We start from the raw sequence: 26,692 nt of genomic DNA, 5'->3' as shown, positions 1-26,692 counted from the left end.
TTGGCACCCCCTCAGCCTCATTCCAAGGCACCGGTTCCTGTACGTGCGGCACCGTCCCGGGGCAAGCCAGCTCTAGTACACCCATCGGCACTGTTGGTCAAGTCCCGGCACTAATCCCGCTCTCAGCAGATAACGAGCGCCATGAAGGCGCCACTCCAGGGGGCTCAACAGCCGACCCACCAGGTGTTGCTAGGGTAAAAATTATCCAAAGGCCGTGCACACGGCACGCACGCACACCTAACTGGAATTGATATGAGCAATCACTAGAAGAACTCGATCAAACCTGCTTTAATTAGGCAATAATGATAAAAAAAGAGCCAAAAGTAATGTTTTGGATACAGAAATTAAGGGGATGCAAATGAAATCAACAAATTGTAGGTTTTTTAATTTTTTTAAAACAAAGAAAACGTAAAGGCATTTTGTTTAATAAAAAGAACAGAACAGGAGAGTTCAAGTCATACATAAATTATAAAAATAAAACTAGTTTTACTTTTTTATACACTTTTTTTATACACATGAACAGCTTAAAAAATTGCTTTGATAATATTTACATGAATACATAGGATTTTTCTGCCACCATAATATGAAGAGCCCATAAAATTAACTGCCATGGCTGAACCCCTGATTTCTCCTCTGGGCTGCTGTTTCAATACAGACCCAGTTCTTGGAAGTGATGAGCAACAGATACAGATGTTCAGCACATTGCTGGAAACAGCCTGCTGTGCAATCAAGTCCTAGGTAAGCGTAAATTCTGTGGTTTTGGATTAATTTCAGTGTTTCCATATGCTAAGTCATTTCAGAGCATACTCTCAAATGCAAGTTAAAATATAGTTCAGCATGTTTCACCTCTAACCTCCACAGCCACAGAGGATAATCCTGAAAGTTTAGGTGAAAGTGTAAAGCATACTTGCTCTTCAGCAGCTGTTGAATGAAAACTCTGTAAAGGCATTCTTCTTCAGCCTAAAGCCTCTGGAATAAATTTTGCATTACGTTACTCTTGAGCAGGTCCAATAAGATTTGCAGGTGTTTTAATAAGGACAGAATTCAGACCCCGGTTTGATTTAGCCTGAATCTGACTCAGGCACTTTGTAACAAATTTATGTTTGAATGCAGACACCACAGTTGCTGGTTAATTTGAGCTTCAAAAGCGCAGACTTCTGCCACCGGCACTAAAGAAAAGTCTCCATTCGTTGTCAGTAGGGAGTACAATCTCCTTGCAGATCAGCTACTAGAGAACGATATAATCACAAACAGCTGATTTTGTGGTTCTGAGGTTTCATTCCATTCAACCTTTCACCGTTTCTTGGGGTCAACCAGGATGAGTTGGATGAGATAGGTATTTGTCTTTACCGTTATTAATTGAAATGTAGAGGAAAATATTATGGCACACGCAGTTGTCTCCGACAGACCTCAAGAAATGACGTAAGAGTCAGCCAGCTAACAGCATTAAATCAACCATGGCACAAAGATGACAGCCCTTAGATTGACAATTACCTACTTCAATGTATCAAGTTCTACTTAAAATATATTTTCTTTTTTAAAAATATATTAAATATGTACAGCTGGCACAAAAATAAGTGCATTTTTTTGCTATTGTTGAATAGAAGAGTTGTAATCTAGTATAAAAGCTCATGTAGACGATTTTACCCTCTAATACACATAAATCTTAGAGAACAGATATGCCTCCACGGTATGAGAGAGAAAGAGAGAAAACAGCAGCAAAAAATATCCAGGACAGAAGGAAAGATCTGAAGCATACATCCCTTAAAAAAAGTGAATATTTTGAGAGGTGGGTGGATCAGATGGGAAATGGTATAATTTGTTGCCATAAAAACATGTGACTAAATCAATAGCATTGGATGGCTGGTCACTAACTCATTTCTCATGGAATGCTGGTCTTAGTCCCGTTCTTTGCCGATGGGATGTGAGAATCAAAAATTCCATCATTATCCCTAAATGGCATCCTGGAGGCAGACTCAGCAGATAGGTCAATGACTGAACAAGCACGAAGACTGAATACACTTCCTTTTCAGCTGCAGAGGAGATCCCTCTAGGCCAGGACCAAGATATGTGGGAAAGGCATGACAGAAGGAAGCACGTGACAATTTGATGGATAAATACTAAATTGAAAAGAAAAAACGCTTTTAAAAATAACACTGACTTCTGCAAAGATCTTCCTTCAACTTTTAAAGCCATTACATATCAGAAGGTTAAAACATTTTTAAAGGGCTCTGCATTCCTCCATATCTTTATACATTTTAGATTTTAAGTCTCCATAAGAATGCTATTCTTAACCCATTGTTTATTTTAGCAGATCAGAAGCTGCTTAGAGTTTTATTGGTCAATATCTGATCTGTCATCTTCTTTAGCTATTTTTCATCCCTGCATCTTGAACACTCAGAGGAAATGGCTTTCCGTCTGGAAACAGTAAGCTTGGAGGTAAACTATCTGCAGCTTCCACTGAGATTTGAATTTCAGATTTTCTTTTCAAGGGGTTTTCTTCTTTAGAAAGGGGAATTTCTTCCTCTGTTGGAGTGCAGTAGGGAACATTTTCATAATCCGTGGTGGTTGAAGTGGTCGGTTCTGGAAATTGTGGGTTGTGGTTTGAATTACACAGGTTAACAATACAAGTTACGTTCACCTGCGTTCCTCCACTAGCAGAATGCTCTGTGAAACAAACAGAAAACGAAACAAATTAAAAGTGGAAGAGTGAAACCTACAGCAGGATAAGATTCTTTATCCAGTTTAATGACTTAAGAAAAAATTATAAGTTTTAAAACAGACTCTGTAGATTGAATCTCCTTCCTTCTCTTACTATAGGCAGAGTTGGTAGCACCACCTCGGGTACGTCTACACTGCAATTAAATACCCGAGGCTGGTCCAAGCCAGTTGAATTAGATTCGCAGGGCTCAGGCAAAGAGTCTGCTTAACTGCAGTGTAGATGTTCAGGCTCGACCAGAGCTCTGGGACCTTCCCACCTTGAAGGGTCCTAGAGCCCGGGCTGCAGCCCCAGCCTGTACAGCTACATAGCAATTAAACAGTTCCTAAGCCCAAGCCGGCTGGCACAGATCAGCCGTGGGTGTGTGTTTGCTGTAGACACACCCCTAGAGTCAAGGTTACCAAAACACTTTCCATTATAAGGTCCTGTTTTCAGTGGCTTATAGCTTTGCCAAGCTTTAACTGTTCGGACTAAAATTTTCATGCCAGGTGTCTGCCCCAGGCTGAATTTTTGGGGAAAATGTTAACGTCTGCCAACAAGTTGTACTTTGCTATATACACAACCAAGGACATGGTTAAAAGCTAATGGGTCCCCGTCTTTCAGGCTATAAATGGAAGGAGCAATTAAATGTCCCTTTATGTAGTGATAGCTGGAAACAATAGGAGGCTACCACCCAAGGCACTAGGCCACATGGTGAAGCCTGATTAGCTAAGCCATGTGATCTGAGGGGTTCCCTGCTAGAATACCGATTGAAGGTGGGTGGGTGTGGGGGTGGGTGTTTTTAGGAGAAAGCCAGCAGACAGTGAGGGAGACGGCTGTGAGCATGGCCCTAAGAAGGAACAGGGACAGAACTTGTTGGGCATGGAAATGGCTGAAGGGGCAGACTTGAAAATGGTGAACAAGGAAACTGCCTATCGTTTGATCCTAGTGTATTCAGGAAGACAGGACTTTGTGTACATTCTTCCTCAATAAACAGGATTTCATCCAAGAAAACGCTGACTCATATCATTAATTTCTCTTCCTAACAAAAACAAACCTGCAAGGGCCCCAGATATTGGCTAACTACTCAGGCCAAAGGAGCAACAGCCCACAACATTCTGTTCACACCCGTCCAGCGACTCTAGTCTCCCAATCCTATTTCTTCAAGCAGTCACTCCTCCCTCCTTCTCATCGACCATCTCCATACACTCCCACCGCTTGTCTTGTATCTTAAAATTCTATTTACATTTGTGGCACTCCCTCTGTTAAAAAAGAATGATAATAAAATACCGCAGGGCTCTGGTGTTCACCTTTCGATAGACTCTTACCTGAGCTTGCAGAGCCGGGTCTGGCTCCACTGTGATGATTACAACCTCCTGAGGTCATACGTCTCTGCTGAGTTCCCTCGGTTTCTTTCTTTTCTGTGTTCTTAATACTTATTACACTGATTCTTGAAGCTGTGTTGTCCAAAGAGCTGCTGCTGGACCCAGGAGTTTCTAAGAGATGCTGCTCCTCCTGCTTAGGACTACTGGCGCTCTGTGCTCCTGCATCTCGTGGCCTCTTGTCAGGCTGCTTCTGAGGACACAAGAAGGGTTGGGACGGTTACAGAAAATGGCAAAAGGTCAAATTTTATGAAACTTTTAACCAGAAAAGAAGATAGAAGGTTGAAATAAAGCATGGGGCTTTATTTCACTGGTTGGGTCAGATCCTCAGCTGTTGTCGATTGGCATAGTTTCACTGACGTCAATGGAGCCACAACAATTTACACCAGGTGATGGTCTGACCCCTTATGTCCTAGGTCTGTTCTTAGGGGCCTCAAGAAACCTTTAGTGATCCCCTGGTGATCCCACTGGCATACTGACCACCACAAGGCCATTGCAAACTGGTGCATCTGAGGCTCTAACTTGCTCAGGGGGCAACCCACTCCCCTTATCTCTCCAGCTATTCATTTTTATCATATTAACAGATATTGATCTTGCATGAATTTATAAAGCATGAATTAATGAAAAGGGGCAGCAGGGAAGAAGGAATGAACTGATACTCACCAAATCTGGAGCTTCAATTGGACAAGAACCAAATCAGGTTGCAAGTGAGAAAAGAAAGTTAAAATTAAAAACAGAACACCAAGTACTATCAATGACAAAAGAGCTGCACTTTAACTAAACGGGGATATGCTGCCTGCAAGGGGTCTGCATTTTAGTTTGTTCTTGTATCATCTGTGGGTGGAGCAGACCTGGTTGTGTACCCGGTTTTAAAATGTTATCAAACATTTGCTTTATATTCACTCTGCAATGTGGCTAGAGTCTGGGACAGGTGCAGGAGACAAAGGGAATTCTCAAAAAAAATCAACTGAATTAAATCATCAGCATTCTCTAGCGAAAAGGACAAAGAGTGCTGATCACAATCAAAATCACAGCCATAATAATTAAGTAAAATAACAACAAATAATGTCGTGTAATTATATCATGCAGCACAAAATACTTTACAAACTGCAGTGGCAGTTTTTGTTGCACAGGTGCTTGATTTCACGGGAACACTGGTGGCTTACAGGCCTGTGTCCCAGATACGAGGGATTATATGGGGCTTCAGCGGTGCACAGGTCTCATGCCAGCCTTCCATGCAGGGAAGAATTTCACCCCAAATACATATTGAATATTGTGGCTAGGGGACTAGCATTTGTATATCTAAGCTTATTATTCATTTAATTTCATCTGTGTTATTTTCACTCTGTTAATCTTACCTTTTTTCCTAGAAACAATGCAACAGGCAACCCCTGCAACTACGATGAGTACTAGAAACGTCAATCCTACTATTATACCTACAGAAAACAAGAGAAATAATTTGGCGGACAGATCTAAGCTGCACTGGTAAAAACATGTTTTTTTTTTTTTTTTTTTGTTCTCCTTTGCTATAAAAGTTAAATATCACACACATCAGTTGTGCATCTAAGTTTAACAGTGAGCGTTGGTTTTTGGCTGATAGATACAAAAAAGATCTTATTTTGATCTCACTTGCCTCATTAATTTGGACTTTCCCATAATTTTGAAAAGTGAGGGATGGATTCTGGCCCACACACCGCCCATCAGGGAGCCACAATGGGCTAGGAGGAGAATTCCCCAGGTGCAGGAGAAGCATAGGGCCGACATAAGCAACCCTATGTTGCCCCTTATACACACACAGACCTCAGCGTAAAAGGGAAGCCAGGAGAAGGAGAGAGCATCCCCACGACGTTCAATACTATGGAGAGTCTGAGCTGCTCATAGGCAGCCTAGGTAAGACTGCCATACATCAGAATGACTCCCAGGAGGCTTGTTAAGCCAGAGGCAATTTTGGCCCCTACAGCAGCCCAGACTCTAGGAATTACACCTTTGCATTTGCTCCTCCTGGGCTGCATCTCTCAGGACACAGCACATAACCTGACACTGGGCCCCGGAGGAAATTTGCCAAGTCACAAGAGAGCTGCAGTATACTAGAGCTGGGTAAATATTTGGGGGAGGGGTGGGGGTGGGTACAAACCAGTCTAAGCAAGCCCTTTTTAACTCCTCCAATGGAATGTAAGCATTGCGAGTTTGCATTTGCAAATGATTTCATAAGCGATCAGCAAAGAAACACCTAGGCATCACCTCACTTCCTGAACAGACAAAACGTGAACTTAATCAATAGCTCACCAATGGTCTGAGACACATCAGGAGAAAGGCCTTGCTGGACGACATTGGTTTTTATTTCGTTGGTTCCAGAAACGGAGCTTTCTGCTGTAAGCTGGCCAGTGCTGGGTGTGGTGGTGTGAGGAGATGTCGCTATGACAGCAACATCTACCTCGGAGTCACTGCAGACGGTGTCACTTGTGCTGCTTCCTTCAACAGACACTGATTGACAGCTGCAAGAAACAAGAGGAGGGTTTAAAAACAAAACCACCCCCGGACACAATTACAGGCGGATGTCTTGTTAAATGAGAAAGGGCAAATCGGGAACTTACACTCTGTGCGGTTTGCAGGAGGCAGTTGAGGATTCTTCGTCTGAAAAAGTGCCGGGGGGGCAGGGGAAACACTCTGTATTCGTAATGTTCGTTCCTTTAAACAAATATTTCCAAATGTCGCCAGTTAGTCACTTGTTGAGAAATGCCAAGTGAATCATAAGTTTTAGGTGGGTCAAACACATCCTGGAAATGTTACGGAGACAGTAAACAAAAGCGCTGGCTTTGACAGCCTCCCAGCCAAGCATCCCACATGCTGCCCAGTTACAGAAGGAAAGATTAATTGGGCTCTATGCCCTTGAGGGCTACGGTATTTTTCAAAGGTTTACTTGGAATCAACTGGAACAGTTAAAACATGGCATTAAAAGCCAAACCCTGCAGTCTTTGCCAATCCTTAATCAGGCAAAACTCCTAATCCAGTCAATGGAGTTTTACTTGAGTAAGGACTGCAACGGTTGGCAACCGTAAAAAATTAGTCCCCACTCTCCAGCAGCCTCTGGGTATGATGCTTTCTCTTCACATCAGTATATTCACCACCATTCCGGGGCCAATGAACGTAGGCACAAAATTTAAAATACCATCTAAACCTTGATGCAATCCAAATAGCGTTTGGAGGACGCATATTTCACAAGTAGAGACAGGATCATAACAACAACAACAGTTGACTCATCTAAAATTTCCCCTGAATTTTTTATCGTGTTAGGTATTCTTCACTTTTTGTCCTGAACCACAGGGTAGCGTTGCTTTGCAGATGCCATGGTAATAGGCACTTTATAAATAAATGTAATAACAGTTGTGACTGCCATCTTCCACCCAAGATGTGGCTACATTTTACTGATGGGTGACATGATACCAGTGTGGAAACTACAATATTGTCATTTTTACTCCATCCTGACTCAGGAAGAACTCCCACTGAAAACAGGACTGCAGAAATAAATCCACCTGTTTGAGATTTTTAAGCCATCTTGAGACAGCTACACTGTCAGAGGATCCTAGGAAAATGCAGAACCATCTATAACAAGGTGAAATTCACTCGTTTACACTGTGCAGTGGGCCACCACAAGATTTATTCGTCACCTAAATCAACTCTACGCCCTGTTTTGAGATCATAAGTGGGATTTGAGCAGCATACAGGCCTAATGCTAACAGGCAGACTTTAGCAAACTCAGGGAGTTGGTAGATAAGGTCCCATGGGAAGTCTAAGGGGAAAAACAATAGAAGACAGTTGGCAGTTTTTCAAGGAGACATTATTAAGGGCACAAGAGCAAACTATCCCACTGAATAGGAAAGATAGGAAGTATGACAAGAGACCAGCCTGGCTTAACCAGGAGATCTTCAATGATCTGAAAATCAAAAAAAGGGTCCTACAAAAAGTGGAAACTAGGTCAAATTACAAAGGATGAATATAAACAAACAACAAAAGTATGTAGGGACAAAATTAGAAAGGCCAAGGCACAAAATGAGAACAAACTAGCTAGAAACAAAGGGTTACAAGAAAACATTCTACAAATACATTAGAAGCAAGAGGAAGACCAAGGACAGGGTAGGCCCGTTACTCATGGGTGAGAGAAGGGGGGAAAACAACAGAAAATGTGGAAAGGTTTCAGTTTCCACCACGAAGGTTGGTGGTGATTGGACATCTAACAGTGAATGCCAGTGAAAATGAGGTAGGATTAGAAAAGGCTAAAATAGGGAAAGAATGAGTTAAAAATTACTTAGACAAGATAGAGGATGTCTTCAAGTCACCAGGGCCTGATGAAATCCTAGAATACTCAAGGAGCTGACTGAGGAGATATCTGAGCCATTAGCAATTATCTTTGAAAAGTCATGGAAGACTGAAAAGATTCCAGAAGACCGGAAAAGGGCAAATATCGTGCCCATCTATAAAAATGGAAATAAGGACAACCATGGGAATTACAGACCAGTCAGCTTAAGTTCTGTAACTGGAAAGATAATGGAGCAAATAATTAAGCAATCAATTTGGAAACATCTAGAAGATAATAAGGTGATAAGTAACAGTCAGCATGGATTTGTCAAAAACAAACTGTGTCAAACCAACCTAATAGCTTTCTTTGACAGGGTAACAAACCTTGTGGGGGAGGGGAAGGAGGAAGAGGTAGACATAGTAAATCTTGACTTTAGTAAAACTTTTGATACTGTCTCGCGTGACCTTCTCATAAGCAAACTAGGGAAATGCAACCTAGATGGAGCTACTATAAGGTGGGTGCAAAACTGGTTGGAAAACCATTCCCAGAGAGTAGTTATCAGTGGTTCACAGTCATGCTGGAAGGGCATAACAATTGGAGTCCTGCAGGGATCAGTTCTGGGTCAGGTTCTGTTCAATATCTTCATCAGTGACTTAGAGAATGTCATAGAGAGTACACTTACAAAGTCTGTGGATAATATTAAGCTGGGAGGGGTTGCAAATGCTTTGAAGGATAGGATTAAAATTCAAAATGATCTGGACAAACCGGACAAATGGTCTGAACTAAAGAGGATGAAATTCAATAAGGACAAATGCAAAATACTCCACTTAGGAAGGAACGATCAGTTGCACACATACAAAATGGGAAATGACTGCCTAGGAAGGAGTACTGAGGAAAGGAATCTGGGTGTCACAGTGGACCACAAGCTAAATATGAGTCAACAGTGTAACGCTGTTGCAAAAAAAGTGAACATCATTCTGGGATGTATTAGCAGGAGCATTGTAAGCAAGACACGAGAAGTAATTCTTCCGCTCTACTCCATGCTGATTAGGCCTCAACTGGAGTATTGTGTCCAGTTCTGGGTGCCACATTTCGGGAAGGGTGTGGACAAATTGGCAAAAGTCCAGAGAACACCAACAAAAATTATTAAAGGTCTAGAAAACATGACCTATGAGGGAAGATTGAAAAAAATTGGGTTTGTTTAGTGTGGCGAAGACGACTGAGAGGGGACATGATAAAAGGTTGTTACAAGGAGGAGGGAGAAAAATTGTTTTTCTTAACCTCTGAGGATAGGGCAAGCAGCAATGGGCTTAAATTGCAGTGAGGGAGGTTTAGGTTGGACATTAGGAAAAACTTCCTAACTGTCAGGATGGTTAAGCACTGGAATAAATTGCCTGGGGAGGTGGTGGAATCTCCATCATTGGAGATTTTTAAGAGCAAGTTAGACAAACACCTGTAGTGATGGTCTAGATAATACTTAGTCCTGCCTTGAGTGCAGGGGACTGGGCTAGATGACCTCTCGAGGTCCCTTCCAGTTCTATGAGTGACACATATGGAGCAAATCGCAAAACAGAGCAAAATAATAACGCAAAGAGTGGAGAGAGATAGGGAGAGCTTTACTGAAACACGCAACTGAGAGAAGAGGGGACCATATATCCTTCCTCCACCCAGACAACTCTATTGTGACTCTTCATGCTGTATTTGGTGCATAGACACTGTTATGATGGGTGCACTAGAAATACCTAAGAAAGTAATTTAGGCGATCGGAGGGAAATATTTCTGTAATGTATAGTGTGCAGGGTGGATCAGCAATTTTTATGGGCAGACAAGTAGCAAAAATACTCGCGCTTCATCCAGTAATTCTTTGTACATGGAAACTGCTCATTCAAACTTAATTTACCTGGTTTGGAAACGCCCTGGCCTTTTCCACATGTCTTGTGTGCTTTACACGCCAGGCAGCGACCGTGACTTGGTTTTGAAGCACAGTAGGTGTTGGCTGAGCAGCTGCAGCTTCTGTCTTGGGTCCTTGTGCATTCCTGAATCTGCACGAATCCTAAATCCAAAAACAATAAAGCAAGTTGTGATGATATAAGGAAGAATTCAAGTGACAGTCCTCACGACTGTTAGTACATAATGCAAGTGAAGGTCAAGTATTTTGCAGCAGGTGACTGGCAGGCTTATATTCCTCTTCGAAGGAAGAGATTTTGTGATGAGTTTTGCCGTTGTGTGCACATTTTCCGAAGAGTGACCTCTCTTGTACAGGCACAATTTGCATTTGCAAAATTTTCACTTCGATGTGGATCCCCACAGCTGAACTGCAGCCATAAATCTAAGCTCTTGTGCCTCTGATTACCCAGTTTTCAATACAAAGAGAGGACAGGACCCAGAACAGCTGAAAATATACCTCACAGAGAGAGGAAAATATACCATTTAATATGGTGCTTTGAAAGGGTCACCCAGACATTTTTCACATAGTACACACAGCTGAACCCCCGTATGTCCTCCCCCAACCCTCATCAGGGCTCCCCACTGCCCCTCTCCTGGCTGGGCTCCCCTGCACGGGACCTCACCACGGCTCCCCATAGTTGTAGAAGTCTTGAGGTGGTCACTGAGCGAGTCCTGAGGACTCAGCAGTTGCTGGAAGTGGGATGAGGCTGGGCAGGCCCCCGGGGAGGAGCCCTGGGGTAGGAGCTGGCCTCACAGCAGCAGCAAGGAGAAGCGCCAGCTGCCCCATGGCCCACACAGCCCCTCCTGATCAGCACTGCGGCCCCTGTGCGCCAGGTGGCAATGCCACTCGCTCCGTTTTGGCCCTGTCCATCATGATGGAGGGGCCGTGGAGCCAAACCTGAGTGGGCAGTGCGTCTCCTCCTCAGCACTGCCGTTGGGCAGCCGGGGCAAGAGGGTGGGGGCAAAACTGAGTGAGGGGCCTTACAACCTGCCGCATTGGGGGTCACAGTGCTGTTCAGGAGGGGCCCCGAGGCGCCGCTCAGATGATCCTAGTGCAGCACCAAGGCTCTCCCTCAGAGACCAGACCGGTCCAGGAGAGACCACTAGTACCATTTCCAGGACATAAATTCCTTCTGGCTTGTGCTATTCATCTAGAATGAACTTCACCTCTGAGCAGATGCCCAGTGCAAAGCCTACATGCCACTGCTGCCTTCACAACAGAGCTGAAGTGAGACTTAAGCGGTGCACAGGCATCTTTGTGTAGGCTCTCAACACAGAGGTGAGTTTCACCTCTAGCGTATCATTTAGATCCATCTTCTCATTCGCAGCATCCCTAAAACAAAACCGAGCTGGCAAAGGGATAAGCATCCCAGGCAATCACTTCGGCATACCGGTATTGCAGCGGGGTGAGCAGGCAAGACAGCGCCGAGCTCTGTTCCAGACCGCTGTATATGTGTTTCGCTCGCACGGTTCACATTCTGTGTCAGCACTGCTACTGCAGCTTTGAAGCACACGGTAACCTGCAAAATAAACAATGAAAATGTCTGCTTGGAATGACTCAGTAGGAATTGCATCTTGTAAGTTTCGTTCATAGCTGTGGCACCGATTTCCCTTCATCATCATCCTGTTTGCTCGTTGATTAAAAGAAACATGAAGAAGTTTTGATAACCACAACATAGATGTTAAAATAATGGTGAGACGGAGACATTAAAGGATACAAGCGAAGAAATGCCACAGCAACCTCAACTCCTCATCCTCTTGTTCCTAAATATTGCACCAAACTCTGACCTAAGATACTACTTATTTTTGTATGGCACTTGGATACCAAGCTGATAAGTATCTTAGAATTACCACAGATCCACAGATAAATATACTCAAGTCCCATTGATTTAAGTAGGAGTTGCAAACATTTACTCAAGGGCAGAGTCTGATAATCTATGCTGTGTAATACAAATATCTGGTACCTTTCAAGGATCTCAAAGCACCTTACAAATATGAAAGCACTGATTTAGCAAAGAATTTAAGCCAAGACAAAAGCTTTGCATTCAGAGTGCGTGTGATCAAAAGGATCACAGACCAACACAGGGCCGGCTCCAGGGTTTTTGCCGCCCCAAGGAGCCCCCCCCCGCCCCCCAAAAAAGCCGCGATCGCGATCTGCGTCGGCAATTCGGCGGGAGGTCCTTCACTCCGAGCCGGAGTTAGGGACCCTTCGCCGAATTGCCGCCGAATAGCTGGACGTGCCGCCCCCCTCCGGAGTGGCCGCCCCAAGCACCTGCTTGTTAAGCTGGTGCCTGGAGCCGGCCCTGGACCAACAGCCATCTAAGCCACAACATGGCAGCCATGTGAGAGAGGTGGAAGAACTGGATGAAATATTTGGTGATACTGGACTTCTGAAAGGAGATCCAGTAAAAATAACCTTAAAAGACAATGCTGAACCATACAGTGTACATACACCTCACAGGATTCCTAGCCCATTACTTCCTAAAGTGGAAACTGAGTTAACGAGAATGCAGCAGATTGGCATAATGGAGACAATCTCTGAGCCAACAGCAAGGTGTGCCCCAGTGGTACCAGTTATAAAGAAAAATGGGAGAATACAAATCTGTGTGGAACTGAAAAGACTTAATGAGGCAGTTGTGAGAGAACAACATATCCTCGCAACATTGGATGTCTTCCTCTCCAAAGTGAAAGGAGCTACAATATTCTCCAAGCTGGATGCCTTGAGCGGATTCTGGCAAATCCCTTTAGCCATAGAAAGTGCTAAACCAACTACATTTATCATACCCTTTGGGAGATTTTGCTTTCAAAAGATTACTTTTGGGGATTACCAGTGCACCTGAAATTTTCCAAAGAAAGATGGCAGAACTGTTAATGAACACAAATGGAGTTGTAGTTTTCATGGATGATATTTTGATGTATGGCTGTTCGATGGAAGAATACAACGAAACCATCAACAAAGTCCTAAGGGCTAATAAGTTAGTCTAGACACAAACGAAACATGGAAATGTGCGTTTTCCACCTACCCTAAATGAAGTTTTGGGGACAGACAATAAACAAAGATGGAATCAGTCCTAGCCCTGAGAAAGTAAAAGCAATTCAAGAACTGAATGCACCAGTGAATATACCAGAACAGAAACATGTACTGGGTGTGGTAAATTACCTTAGTCAAAACCTGCAAGAGCTTTCTACAGTGACAAAACCACAGAATGAACTGTTAAAGTCCAACACATCTTGGTTCTGAGGTGGGAAAAAGGGAAATCAAGACATTGCCTTCAACTAGGTAAGAGAAATGATCTCAACAGCTCCAGTTCTCAAGTACTATGACGTGTACAAACCCACAATCGGGATCAGTGCCAATGCAGGGAGCAATGGCTTAGGTGCAGTATTGTTGCCACATCACAGCTCTGAGTGGAAGTAGTTGCATTTTACTCTTGCACACTTACAGAAGCAGAAAAAGAATATGCACCGATTGAAAAGGAGTACCTGGCAAACGTATGGACACGGGAGAACTTTTACAGCTATCTGTGTGGATTGGATTCGTTTACACTGACGACACACCATAAACTGCGTAACCCTCATCAGTGGAAAAGTCCTGGATCAAGCACCATTAAGATGCTAACGTCTGTCAATAAGGTTAATGAGATTTAACCCAATTGCTAATAAGTTCTGGGGCAAAATCTGGTCGTTGCAGAACTCTGTCACGGAGCGCAGCTTTGCACTCAACTACCCGTGACTTCAAAGATGCTGTAACCGCGTACATGGAAGCTGTGAACGCATACAGACCAGTGTCAGAAAAGGACGACACCAGCTACAAAAAGCAGCCGTGGCAGACATGCAAGTTTAGGAAGTTCTAAGTTACACTGGAGCTGGCTCACCCAAGTATCTAAAGGATGCTAAGGAAATGACCAGAGACTACTTTGCAGTGCGTAGACAATTAAGCAGGTCAAATGGACACATGAATAAAGGCAATTGCATCGTAATTCTAAACTAAATGAAAGGAGAAATCCTAAACCTCATCCACGAAGGACATTAAGGATTAATTAAATACTGTGAACAGCCAACCAGACAGTACTGTGGCTGGGCAAGGACAAAGAATGAAATATGTGCATGCAAACACTGCAGAACTAACACACCAAAACAACACAAAGAACCTTTAATAACAACACCTCTACCAGAGAGATCTTGGAAGAGACTAGCCGCAGATTTATGCAAATTCAGAGGACATCATTACCTGGTCATCGTGGACTATTTTTCCAATAGAAATAACGTACTTGAAAGATATAACATGTTGCAGTGTTGCTGAGAATACTCAAGTGCCCTTTTGCTCACTTCGGTATTCCAGAACAACTCGTCATGGGAAACGGATCACAATCCATCGCAGCAGAACGTGAGTCATTCCAAACAAAATATGATTTTGATCATATTACTAGCAGCCCACATTACCCACAAGCAAACGGAGAGGCTGAGAGAGCTGTACAGACAGCCAATAAAATCCTACAGCGGGAAGATTCATTCCTTGCTTTTCTGAGCTACAGATCAACACCAAGAGCTGCTACTGCGTATAGTCCAGCACAACTCCTGATGGGAAGACCGTTCAAAACTACTGTTCCAACTTTGGGAAAGAATCTATCTCCAAAGGGGTCAGACGTGAAGAGGTAGCGAAATTGGATACAAAAGGCTAAGAGAGCTTGCAAACACTTTTACAACAGATGTCACTCATTAGAGAACTGCCAAGTCTAGAACCTGGTAACCGTGTTCCTCTCAATCTGAGGGGGGGAAGAAAGGAGGCAGGGGGAAATGGACAACTCCAGCTGTCGAAAAGAAAAGAAAAAAAAAAATCAGGTCAGATCATATGTAATCAAGACTGACAGTGGAGAGTTCAACAGAAACTGTTGACATCTACAGTCCGTTCCTCAGAAAGAACAATCAACAGAGCCAACTAACTCTACAGATGGCAGATGCAGAACAAGACAACTCAAGGATTCGAAACAGACCACAGCAGTCATTGTAGCTAATGAATCGCCAGATGACGAAGTTGCTATGCATTCAGGACATGCAATTAGAAAACCAACACAACTCAGAGACACTTAACAGATTGTTCCATATTGAACTTCAAAACCAGTAGGATAGAATAAATTTTGTAAAATGGTAGGAATGTAGAACTTAAAGGGAGATGAAATGAAATGCTAAATTACAAGTACTCCTGTTCTTTTTGCGGATACAGACTAACACGGCTGCTACTCTGAAACTTGTATTATACTAGTTAGCCACTAGGTGGTGTTATGTGTGGCATATAGTAGAACCTCAGCATTACCAGCACCTCAGGAATGGAGGTGGTAAGACTCAGCATTGACCTAATACAGCTTTGAAACTTTATTTTTCACTCCATGCATCTGATGAAGCAGGTTCTAGCCCACAAAAGCTTATGCCCAAATAAATGTGTTAGTCTCTAAGGTGCCACAAGGCCTCCTCGTTGTTTATGCAGAAGAAAAATGCTGCTTTTAACCATCTTAATTTAAATTAAACAAGCACAGAACATTTCCTTACCTTGTCAAATCTCTCAAAACTCTCCCTTTATTTTTTTAAAAAGAACAGGAGTACTTGTGGCACCTTAGAGACTAACAAATTTATTAGAGCTTAAGCTTTCGTGGGCTACTGCCCACTTCTTCGGATGGATATAGAATGAAACATATATTGAGGAGATGTATATATACACACACACATACAGAGAGCGTGAACAGGTGGGAGTTGTCTTACCAACTCTGAGAGGCCAATATTATTATGCTCTAATAAATTTGTTCAATATATGGATACAGACTAACACGGCTGCTACTCTGAAACCTGTCTTTATTTTTTTAGTAATTTACCTTTAACACTGTCTGTATTAACACTGTCTAACAGTCTGTATTTGCTTTGTCGTCTCTGCTGCTGCCTCTGGTTCCATACGAGGGATGTGGTTGACGGGTCAGTTCGAGGCTCTACTGTACCTTATTTCAACTACACTCAGCCATACAGATAGAGCACTGGAGGATTTTATACTGAACACATCTGGTGTGTATCACTCACAGGGAGGCCCTGTAGCCAGTCCATATCTGGTATAGGCGCATGGCATACAGGAACACGCTGGAGGACATGCTTGCTCAATGAGAGGAACAATGAGGCCCTGCCAAGAAAGCCTTCATAGCTAGTTTTGGCCCCTCCTTTGAGAATCTCCATTTTAGGGATTAGTGATGTACTGGAGTCACAGGGAACCATGAAGCCAGGCCCTGGCAGTTAAGTAACACAGGAAAAGATTTCCAAATATTTGGTTTTCAAATATATTTTATCTACAATTTCTAATTTGGCTCCATGTATCCTGTTAATGATTTAGGTTCTTAGGCCCCGATTTTTAAAAGGCATTTAGGCACCACTGCGCTCAGCACTGTAACGCCTTACTGATTTAGAAGCCTAAATCTCATTGACGGCTCAAGGGATTTAGGTTCTAAAGTGCCTAAATCCCTTTTGGGGAAATGTGACCTAGGCTCCTAAATCGCTTAGGCTGTGCATTGCTGATGGCAAAAATGAGTTAATACCTTTAAAAATCTGGGCTTTTTTTTATATAAATCAACATGAAAAACCCTTCCGTTCAACTTCAAATATCGACAACTACAGAGACTTTCAGTTTCCTATGCATTGCCCCAAATCCTGGGCTTGTTATTGTGAAATATTATAATAAAGGGGAGAAGGTGCCACTGGAGCTTGATCGCTATTTACTGCCAGAGTGTGAAGGTTTAATTATGAATCATGACATTTTCCTCCATTGCATTTCTAACACAGGAAACCAAGACGTTAAGTCTTGACATTTTTGGTCAATTCGAGCCACTTAGGCTGCTTCAGCACATGCTCGTTTCCTGCTTAATCATCCAAATCTCTGCGACAGGAACTTTGCACTTAGAGAGACAAAGAACATTTGCTCAGCATGTTGTGAGGTAAATGCCAGGGGAGTAAGAATAACTCTGATGGTTCGTCTCTTTGACGACAACGTACCCAAAGTTCTGAGCTCTCTCTGGGCTTTATCTCTATATGATCAAAATACTTGGTGGGCAATTACAACAACCAGCAACTAAAATGTCTTCACCTGCAACCAAAAGAAAGCTTTCTATGCTCAATAAATACTTACCAAGAAGATGTCACTACAAAATATCATTGGAGTATAAGTGTAGGCCTGGCTTGACATTCGTAACTTGCCCCATTTCTTAGTAGGTGTAATTGGGAACAATAGGAAAAGCCATTGCAAATCAGATCAGTGGTCCATGTGGTCTGTCTTTGAAAGTGGTCAGCACTAGATGCTTCATGGGAAGAAGGCACCTAACTCCATAATGAACAATTATAGAATAACTGAATCTTCCCAGAGCTAGATTGTACCTAATAATACTGTGCAAATACTACATTGTACCCCACGCAGGGATTAACAGTGTATTTGCTATTACTGTACTCGGGCAGACATTGGCTAATAATGTTAAATTGGGGGCGAGGATTCGGTGCTGGTGGTTTAATTAGTTTTATATGTTATTCTCCTTGTATGAAAGTACATTTTTACAAATATTTTAATAAAAAGATTATGCTCAAAAAATTGGCAGGTAAAACTGCATCTGTTCACTTTTAAGAACCTAGCAAATCCCCAAGAAACCCCACGCCTCACCAGGAAACAGCTGGATCTGCCACACTGCAGCTGGCATGGGATCCAAATCACACAAGATAACACTTTGGCGCCAGACTCATTCAAAGGTTGGTTAAGCCAACAGGGTGAACCCTGGCCAGAAGTCATTCAGGCAACTGGTTCTAGGCCCTGCGATAAATGTTTCTTACAGTCCCAGGATCAACAATACAAGGTCTTATGGCTGGGAGTATATTAAAGCAGCAAAAATCAGCGACTCCTCTGGCTCTCTCAAGGATACAGGCGCACCACATTTATCCAGAAATCAGATGAATTTACCCTTACACAGTAATAGTCATAAATAACCTAAATCCATTACCTGGAGGACATTTGCTGCAACATTTATTAATGTTTTCTTCAAAGTATTCAGAGTCTGGGTCTTTGCACTCCGGAGTCTGCCTCGTATAAGGCAATGAATAGTTCTAGGAAAAAGAAAGGAAAAGTTGTCAGATGCAAGCATATTATGACCCTGCATGTTGTTGGTGTGTTTTGGGTTTTTTAATAAAGGAAAAATAAAAGGTTAACAACCGTTTGAGACAGGGAATGTCGTTTCATTGTATGTGTGTACAGACCTCTAACTGGGGCTTTTAGCTGCAAGCTCAAAACAAATAAATAATAACGTAGAAATTGAAGAGATAGCGCTAGAGAATCAATGTATTTGCAGCCAGCTTTCTTTTCAATCTGCTGTTGTGTGCATGACCCAGCGGACAGAGGAAGCCGAGGCCATCTCTGTCTGTGGAGCAGCATGGGCCAGACTTTGTCCTAACTTAAACCCCACTGAGGGCTGGTCCACACTAACCCCCCACTTCAAACTAAGATACGCAACTTCAGCTACGTGAATAACGTAGCTGAAGTTGAAGTATCTTAGGTCGAACTTACCGCGGGTCCAGACGCGGCAGGCAGGCTCCCCCATTGATGCCGCATACTCCTCTCGCCGAGCAGGAGTACTGGTGTCGACGGCAAGCACTTTTGGGATCGATTTATCGCGTCTAGAAAGACGCGATAAATCGATCCCAGAAGATCGATTGCTTACCGCCGGACCCGGAGGTAAGTATAGACGTACCCCGAGTTGCAGCCAGGGCAGAAGCTTGTCCTATGTTCTAGCAGATGCATGTTGTAGTTCTTGAAGAGAAGTTAAATCCAGTCATTTCAGGCATGTTTAAGTACCTTATCTCTGTATCTTCATTATCCCTTGTCCTTGTGTATATTAATAACAACTTGCTTTCTCTTATGGGTTGCTAAAAAGTAATATTACAGAGAGGCTATTTTTAAAAGAGAGATTTCCCCCCCAATAAACCTCAAAACCTTTGCAAAAGAGACTCCAAATGCCACTGAAACTTCCTGATGAAATCCTGACCCCATTAACATCAATGTTTTCGCCCTCCATGTTATGGCAAAAGGCTGCAAACATCCACACCTCCCATCCTAGATTTTGGGAAAGTTCAGCTTCGGGTAATCCAAACATCACAAGTCAGGACTATCTCTGTAACGCCCCAAACTGGAAACAAAGATATTAAACTACCACAAACACTGGGAAAGTTTGAGATCTGACCTGAATCCAGTACCAGACTTTACAGCTTAACCCCATCTCTTCTGTTTAACAATCAGTATTACCAATTGCAAGCATTCAAAAATCAGGAGTCAGGCACCCAAAAAATCATAAGATACAAATCAAGAGATTTTTTACAAAATATATTTTGGGAGTTCTTTTCAATTGCCTTCTGATTTCTAAGCCTTTAAGCTGCACTTGCTTCGTATTATGTAACTACCTCCATATCTAAGAAGGCTAGAAACGCAATTCTTTAAAAAATGAGATCCGAGATTCACGTGCAGTCTCTTGAGTCCAGTACCTGAAGTTTCAACAAAAAACACCAAATATCACAAGACTGGCAATAAAAATCGTAAGCGTTGGCAACGTTGCATAATCAAAAGGAGAACGTGTTTTGCATCATGTTACAGTTCTAACATTTCCAGCACCACTCTAGTGATGAAAATGTTAGGACATTCAGCAAAACCACAGTACATTTATAGATAGAAGGAACTGGGCCTTCTTCCTTCATTTTCATGATGACTTCGCGTTTAACGAGACCTGCAGTTTATGGACTGTTTACGTTCTAGTGACAAATCACTACACACAAACATAAATTGTGCAGCTTGTAAACCACTGCTCTGCAATTTTTTCCTTGTAATTTTATAGCACAACGAACAATCTGATCATCAACACTCCTGGTCAAAAATCCACAGTCCATCAAAATCAGCTGTGATCAAAATAAAATCCAGCCCCAAGCAGCAGGCCCTAAGCACCGCTTGACACATGGTTCTAGTGTTTAAAAGTGAATACATGACAATGACACCTGCGCAGTTCTGCTCCCTGTGTGCATTCAGAGTCATATCTCCCAACTTCATTTTTTTTAAAATAAAGGTACAATTTTACAACTTTTTACTCCCATCAGGCTTTGTGAGCCATCACTGCAGGGGGAGAGGGAGATGGATTATGTTCTCGCCCATACATCAACAGAATTAACTGTGGAACCGCTCCAGCACTACTGAAATGGATAGGAATCTTTCCATCGATTTCAACAGACATTGGATGAAACCCTAAATTCCTCTCCTCTGCAGCCCTTAATTACATCCAAGCAACACCAGTGCAGGCAAGAGACTCTGTCCCTACCGGCAAAGAACCGGTGCCATCAAACCCAGGCAACCAGATGAAAGCAGAAAGTGGTTTTATCATTGTCAGTACTTTCTGATACTACTGCGGACTTCAGAAACCTCTTTGTTTAAAACCTGATCAAAATAAAATTCAGGAATGATGCCTCTGGCAACAGTGATGCCTCTTCTAATGGAAAGTGGCTGGCTGTGAGTCTCCTTTTTTAAAACCTATGTATATGGCAGGTCAGATGAATACAGAACAATCATAAAACACTCTGGACCAGATCTTCAGGTGGTATAAATTGGCATAGGTCAGTTACTTCAATGGACAAATGTCTGAATATCTGGTCCTTTATTCTCAAAGCAACCACAAAAAGTTCACTGTGCCTTTAAAAACAATAATAAAGGAAAGCTTTTTGTTGGGCAGCAAAAGTGTAGGAGTTTCCTGACACATTAAAAGGGCACAGCTCAGAAAGCACTTAACAGTCATTAATTCAATGAAGAGTAAAAAGACAATTCCGTCAGAGTCAGAAATCTCATTAACCCAGTTGTTATTGTAAGATTTATATAAACTTGGAGACGTGCCTCAAACATGGATAAAGAAAAGAAATCAAAAGCAGGAAATATCCTTCCTCCTTGTAAAAAAAAAAAAAAACAAAAAAAAAAACGCATTCATATTCCATTGTGTCTCCTCTTCAGGGTCTGACATAGATATCCACATCCCACTTTCATTTAAAGGGAACCCCACTGTTTTTCTTCTAGCTGGTAGAAATGTTTTGCCCTTATTTTTAGCAGTGTTTGAGAACAGGGCTCGGAAAATCCACTTAGCCAGTGGCAATCACCAGCAAGACTGACTTCTCGGACCTTGGATCCAGCCTGTGCCCAGAACCGGGTGGATTTAGCCTCAAGAGGCCCTTAAGGAGAAGCACCTGCAATCCATTCTGCCTCCCCTCAGGAGCTCTGGGCATGAAAGTCCAGCAGATAGAACATCCAGAAGGAGAATGCCCCTGTCCCAAGCACTTCAGGCACCTAACATACATAAAGTACATCTCTCAGAGTCTTCTTTTTCTTCAGTGCCACCATAACATGGAACCGAGCGAACTACCTCACTTAACTACCTGCACTGATCACTCAACTGTAACTACACAACCATTATCAAGACACTAAGGGCTTGTCTACATGGGGGTTTTGAAGCATACAAATAGAGTTAATCCGCTTCTAAAACATGAGGCCTACCAATGATGCAATGCATCACAGCGCATTAACTCTGCACTTCACCTGAAATCTGGACTCCTCTTGCGAAGTGGACCAAGTTTGTGGAGAACTGAATTAGTTCGCACTGTTGTTCATGTGCAAGCAACAGCTGGCATCACTGTGTGCCTCCAATAGCTATCCCACATGGCTTTACAGTCAACCATTACTGACCTGCTTACATCCTGTGCCCTCCCCTGCCTTGGTGTCAAATTCCCAGGACAAACCCTTCCCCCATTTAAAAGCTGGCACGGAGCCAGATTTTGGCCACTTGCTCCTGGATTCAAGCGTATCAGCATTCTTGTGACACTACAGCAATTCTACTCCACAACCCCCACAGCACACCTGGTGCTGCTGCTTGGAGCCGTGCTAAGATCCTGGAGCTCACTGCCATCTGGGAAGAAGTAATCGGAGTAGTAAGCTCTCGTGACCTGCCACCAGCATAAAGACCTGTTAGTGGACATCTGCTTTGCAATATCTACAATGTGACGTCCCTGGTCTTGAACCCAGGCTTAGGAGTCTCAAGATAGCCGCTACATCCTGGCCATCACCCAAAGCCTACTGATATCTGGTGGGCTGAGAAACGACTAGGACTATAGCCCCAGCCAAGGCACCACCCACGGGAGCTCTGATTGGAGGATCGCCCGGCTCCACCAATTGGTCCAACCACGCTGTTTAAGCCAGGAGAAGACACAGGAAGTTTGTCCAAGCAACCAGGTGGTATCCTCTTGTGGCTGCTTCCTGCATCCAAACCTGTTCCTGATTCCTGCTGGCTCCTGCCTCACCCCGGCCTTTGTTCCTCCTCCTGCCCTTACACTTTGCCTCCAATCCTCAGTGGCCAGATCTTTCTCTGGCCCCAGCCTCCAACTTATGACCCTGACTCTGGCTTGGCCTCTGGCATCTGACCTCAGCTCTGACCCTTCATTTCAATTCTTGGTTCTGACTCTGGCTTGACCCCTGGCTCTGCTAACTGGCAGGTGACTCTCCACCCCAGAAGCCCTGCAGACAAGAAGAGGAAAAGCGAAGGCGTATACTCGCCTCTGACTCTAACCCCCCTTAGCTGTTCTGCCATACCCTGCACTTTCAGTTTTGGCTGCACTATTTTTAATGTTTTTTCCACAGTTGGCAGCTTGATTTGTTAAGTGTATTTTTAAGTAACCGTTGTTTTAATACTGGTTCAATTAAAAACTTTATTTTGATTTGTTATATTACTGTTGGTTGGCTCTTAATGAAACCAGTTTAAAATTCATCCATTATAACTCATCGCTGCTCTGAAGCCAAAAGCCCCTTCATATGAAGGGGAAAAGTCACAGGCAGGGTCCCACTTCCAACACCCATAAGCTACACCACACAGCTCACCATCGACCCAAACACCTCCCTCCACGGGCTAACAGCTGGATGCAAAGCTGCACATTTTCAGGCATGAGACTTGAGAACGACAGGCATCCCTAATAACATCCCCTGGGTGTTTCCATTTTCTATTTTCGGTGGCTGCTCAAAGTGCCGAGCAAGTGTCTGCACCTCGGACTCCCACTCATCTTGCAGGGTTTCTCCCTTAGTCCAATAAATATTGCGCAGAATGCAATGTGCTGCTATAAATGGGCAGCGCAGTTTTTTTTCAGCAGCTTTTGAACCTATTCCACAAACAGCGCCATCTCCCTTTCCACGGGCCAACTGCGCTCTCCACTTCCATTCTGCAGATTCCTTCCTTTTGTCCAAGAGGCCTACAAATGGCGTCGTTAACCAGGGAAGCAGAGGATAAGCCAGGGTATAACCAAAGAAACCTCACCACCATTAATGTCCATAGGGTTCCTGTGAATAAATATCCTATCTCTCAAAGCTCAGCTGTATCACCACAGCCCCTTCCTGCCCACCCTACATTTATGTTTGTAAACCTGCCACGGCGGTCAGTCGGCCCTTGGAACACCATTGCGGAAATTCCCCTTTCTGTGCCCTAGTTCAGGGGGCAACTGATGGAACCCATGTGCCTAATATAGTTTGGGAACACCACTGGTGCAAAACCTCAGTAATTTTCTGAGCATTACCCAGCTTTATAACCTGGTGCAACAGTATCTTTTCCAAGGCATGACACACCCCTATGACAGTGGCCCCAACAGTCTATCTCCCCACACCAAACTGGTTGGCCACAAACTGGTGGCACTCTGGAGTGGCTAGCTTCCAGAGGACAATGGTGACCCAGGTATGGGGGAGCACAGATTGGTATGGTGCCTCTGCAACTCTGCAGTCAGTTCAACACATCACTTAAAAAAAAAAACATCCTGAAATTCTCTCGCCAGTGCTGGTCATCCCAGGTCCGCAGAACAATCCTTTCACACCAAGCCACGTTGGTCTCCAAAGCCCAGAAATAGCACTGCATAGTGTGTAGCTGATCCAGGAGCCGGTCCTCTAGTACCAACTGCTTGGCTTTCTCTTCCTCCATGCTCCCATCCTGCTTCCACCACTGCTGAATCTCCCGCTGCTCCCGTTTAGCGACGTGACAGGTGGTCTCCAAAGCCGAAACTGTCCAGCTTTGAGTGCTGAAATACACCCCAAGCAGACTCTGTGTGATCACAGCTACCACCACAGCGGAGCAGAGCATTGCCGGGTCCATGCTGGCCGACAGCAATTCAAAAATGGCGCTAGCCAGCACAGGATGGTGGAGACATGGGATTTCTCAAAAATCTGAAGCCCCCTGACTTCCCACAATTCATAGCAAAAACAATCCCAGGAGGTCCACTGCTGTGCAGTGAAGCAAAGGACCTCACTCTCTGAGAAGGCAACACCTTTGGTTCACAACAAGCCACCACTGTGCATACACATGACGCAAACTGAGAAATAAAACAGGAGTTCCACGTGCATGCTATTGGTGCAGTTCGCCTACAGCGCTTTACCAGACACAGTGCAACAAGCTTCACATTCACACACACACACAAGCCCCAGGAATGGAGAACACCCCGGATCCCGACCGACTGGAGTGGTTCACTTCCATCTGGCACAGCAGTTGGAAGGAACTGAGGTGGTAGAGGGCACTTGCGCCTCCTTATATAGCCCCATCCTCAGACGCTGCTTTGAGACAGTTCAGCACCATTAGACAGTGCAATATTCCTAAGTGGGAATATGCGAGCCACTGGAAGAACTTCCCCTGTCAAGTGAAGGTGGGGCTGAACCCTTCCTTTCTATCAAACGTAAGCTTTCACTTCAACAACAACAACAAAAGAAAAAGGTTTATAATACTTAGGGTTAGGGTTCCGTGTCTGTCATGGAGGTCACGGATTCCGTGACTTTCCATGACTTCTGCAGCGGCCGGTGTGGCTGACCCCAGGGCCGCCCAAGCAGCTGCCACGGGGCTGATGGAGCGGCTCCACAACCAGCCGCTTGGGCGGCCCCAGGTAGCTGGCCTCGGGGATCCCCGGAGCAGCCGCCGGTGTGGCTGGCCCTGGAACCAACGGAACAGGAGTCGCCCTGGCGGCTGATGCTGAGGGCCCCCCCCGCAAGCGTCTGCCCCTGCCATGCCCCCCAACTAAGATTTAGTCAGTATATAGTACAATCAGGACCGGTCACAGGCCGTGAATTTTTGGTTACTGCCCATGATTTGTCCATGACTTTTACAAAAAATACCCATGACTAAATCGTAGCCTTACTTACGGTGGTTGTGAAGAAAATCTAGTGAATGTAAAGCAATAGTACCCCACCTTCCTGCTTCTACCGCAAAGCGACATTGACGGGACTCTGGTCAGTTTCACAACAGCACTTCAAAATACTGTAGACCTTGTGGATGGCTGTGAAACTGACCAGAATAAGGACACTTTCAATCTGCAGCTACTTCAGACATCTTTGAACCAACGTGCACATTCACTGGGAGCAGGGGGGATCCCAAACCAGAGGCTGAAGGACGAATAGAGTAGCACAGTGCCCACCCCCGTACCAGCACCCAACCACGCACAAATACAGCTTACAGCAGACAGGCTTCTCGGGGGAAGGGTAGAATAGCACAGACCCCTCAACATCCTCGAGGCTACAGGATGGGGTGGAGAAGGCAGACAGGAAGTCCCTTCTCCCTTTCAGGAGCCACAGAAGGTCTTCAAATGTTTTAGATCCCTACACCCCAGAGACTGATACAAAAGTGGAGTTCCTATGCAGCATCCTGGTAGGAATCGCACCTTCTCAGCAGCTGAGACAGCTGGGTTTTTCAGTAGGATATTGCCCCTGCACTTCATCTCCCATAGTTCCTGGATGATAGGTTTGGTCAGGCCTGGCTGCTGGGGGCACAGAATATTTTTCAAGTTTTGTAGCCCCCCGGGATGAGAACAAAGCCACATTCCAGCTCTAATAAGCTCAAAAAGCTGTGAGCATGTTCCCTTTCCTGAGCTACAGTCAAGGGTTGGGGACTCTGAGGCAGACAATGCAGCCCTTTTCGCCAGCAGGAGGTTCGATTAATTCTTATTTATAATTATTCTCATTTATATAAAAAGGAAAAAAAATATTTTCAAAAACGTCTAGGTTCAGTGATCCTTGTTAATGCTGGGCTTGCTATAGTAATCTCACAGGAAGAGTAACAAGTAATAGAGAAACCACACCATTTGCAAATGTGAGCTGACAGCACTTCTGCTGCAAAAGCTAGCAAAATAACATAGGCTCTGCTGCTGGCCGCATTATTTTTAGATGAAACTCTTTGCCTGTTTATTAAGAGGAGGCCGATCAAGTGCAGTAGCTGCAGTTCTCCGGTCAGGTCATGATGAACCATATTTAGTCCAACACACCTAAGGAAT

At 44.0% G+C, this 26,692-nt stretch overlaps 1 protein-coding gene across 1 annotated transcript in view; it reads right to left on the bottom strand.

Moving 5' to 3' along the window:
* Positions 1-364: 364 nt before the first annotated feature.
* The window catches only part of TNFRSF1B (TNF receptor superfamily member 1B), a 38,284-nt gene continuing 11,956 nt past the window's right edge, over positions 365-26,692 (bottom strand). The window contains exons 2-10 of the mRNA XM_005292804.5: positions 18,340-18,442; positions 11,716-11,844; positions 10,278-10,430; positions 6,675-6,768; positions 6,367-6,575; positions 5,439-5,516; positions 4,744-4,754; positions 4,027-4,273; positions 365-2,667 (exon numbers count right to left, since the gene is read on the bottom strand). Of these exons, the coding sequence (XP_005292861.1) occupies positions 2,366-2,667; positions 4,027-4,273; positions 4,744-4,754; positions 5,439-5,516; positions 6,367-6,575; positions 6,675-6,768; positions 10,278-10,430; positions 11,716-11,844; positions 18,340-18,442 (1,326 nt within the window). The 3' untranslated portion in view covers positions 365-2,365. The remainder of the gene's footprint in view (positions 2,668-4,026; positions 4,274-4,743; positions 4,755-5,438; positions 5,517-6,366; positions 6,576-6,674; positions 6,769-10,277; positions 10,431-11,715; positions 11,845-18,339; positions 18,443-26,692) is intronic.

The sequence above is a fragment of the Chrysemys picta genome, chromosome 21 (genome assembly GCF_011386835.1).
Source record: "Chrysemys picta bellii isolate R12L10 chromosome 21, ASM1138683v2, whole genome shotgun sequence".
Taxonomy (NCBI): Eukaryota; Metazoa; Chordata; order Testudines; family Emydidae; genus Chrysemys; species Chrysemys picta.
Note: the sequence above shows the minus strand (reverse complement) of the source record. Positions and strands in the feature narration are given on the sequence as shown.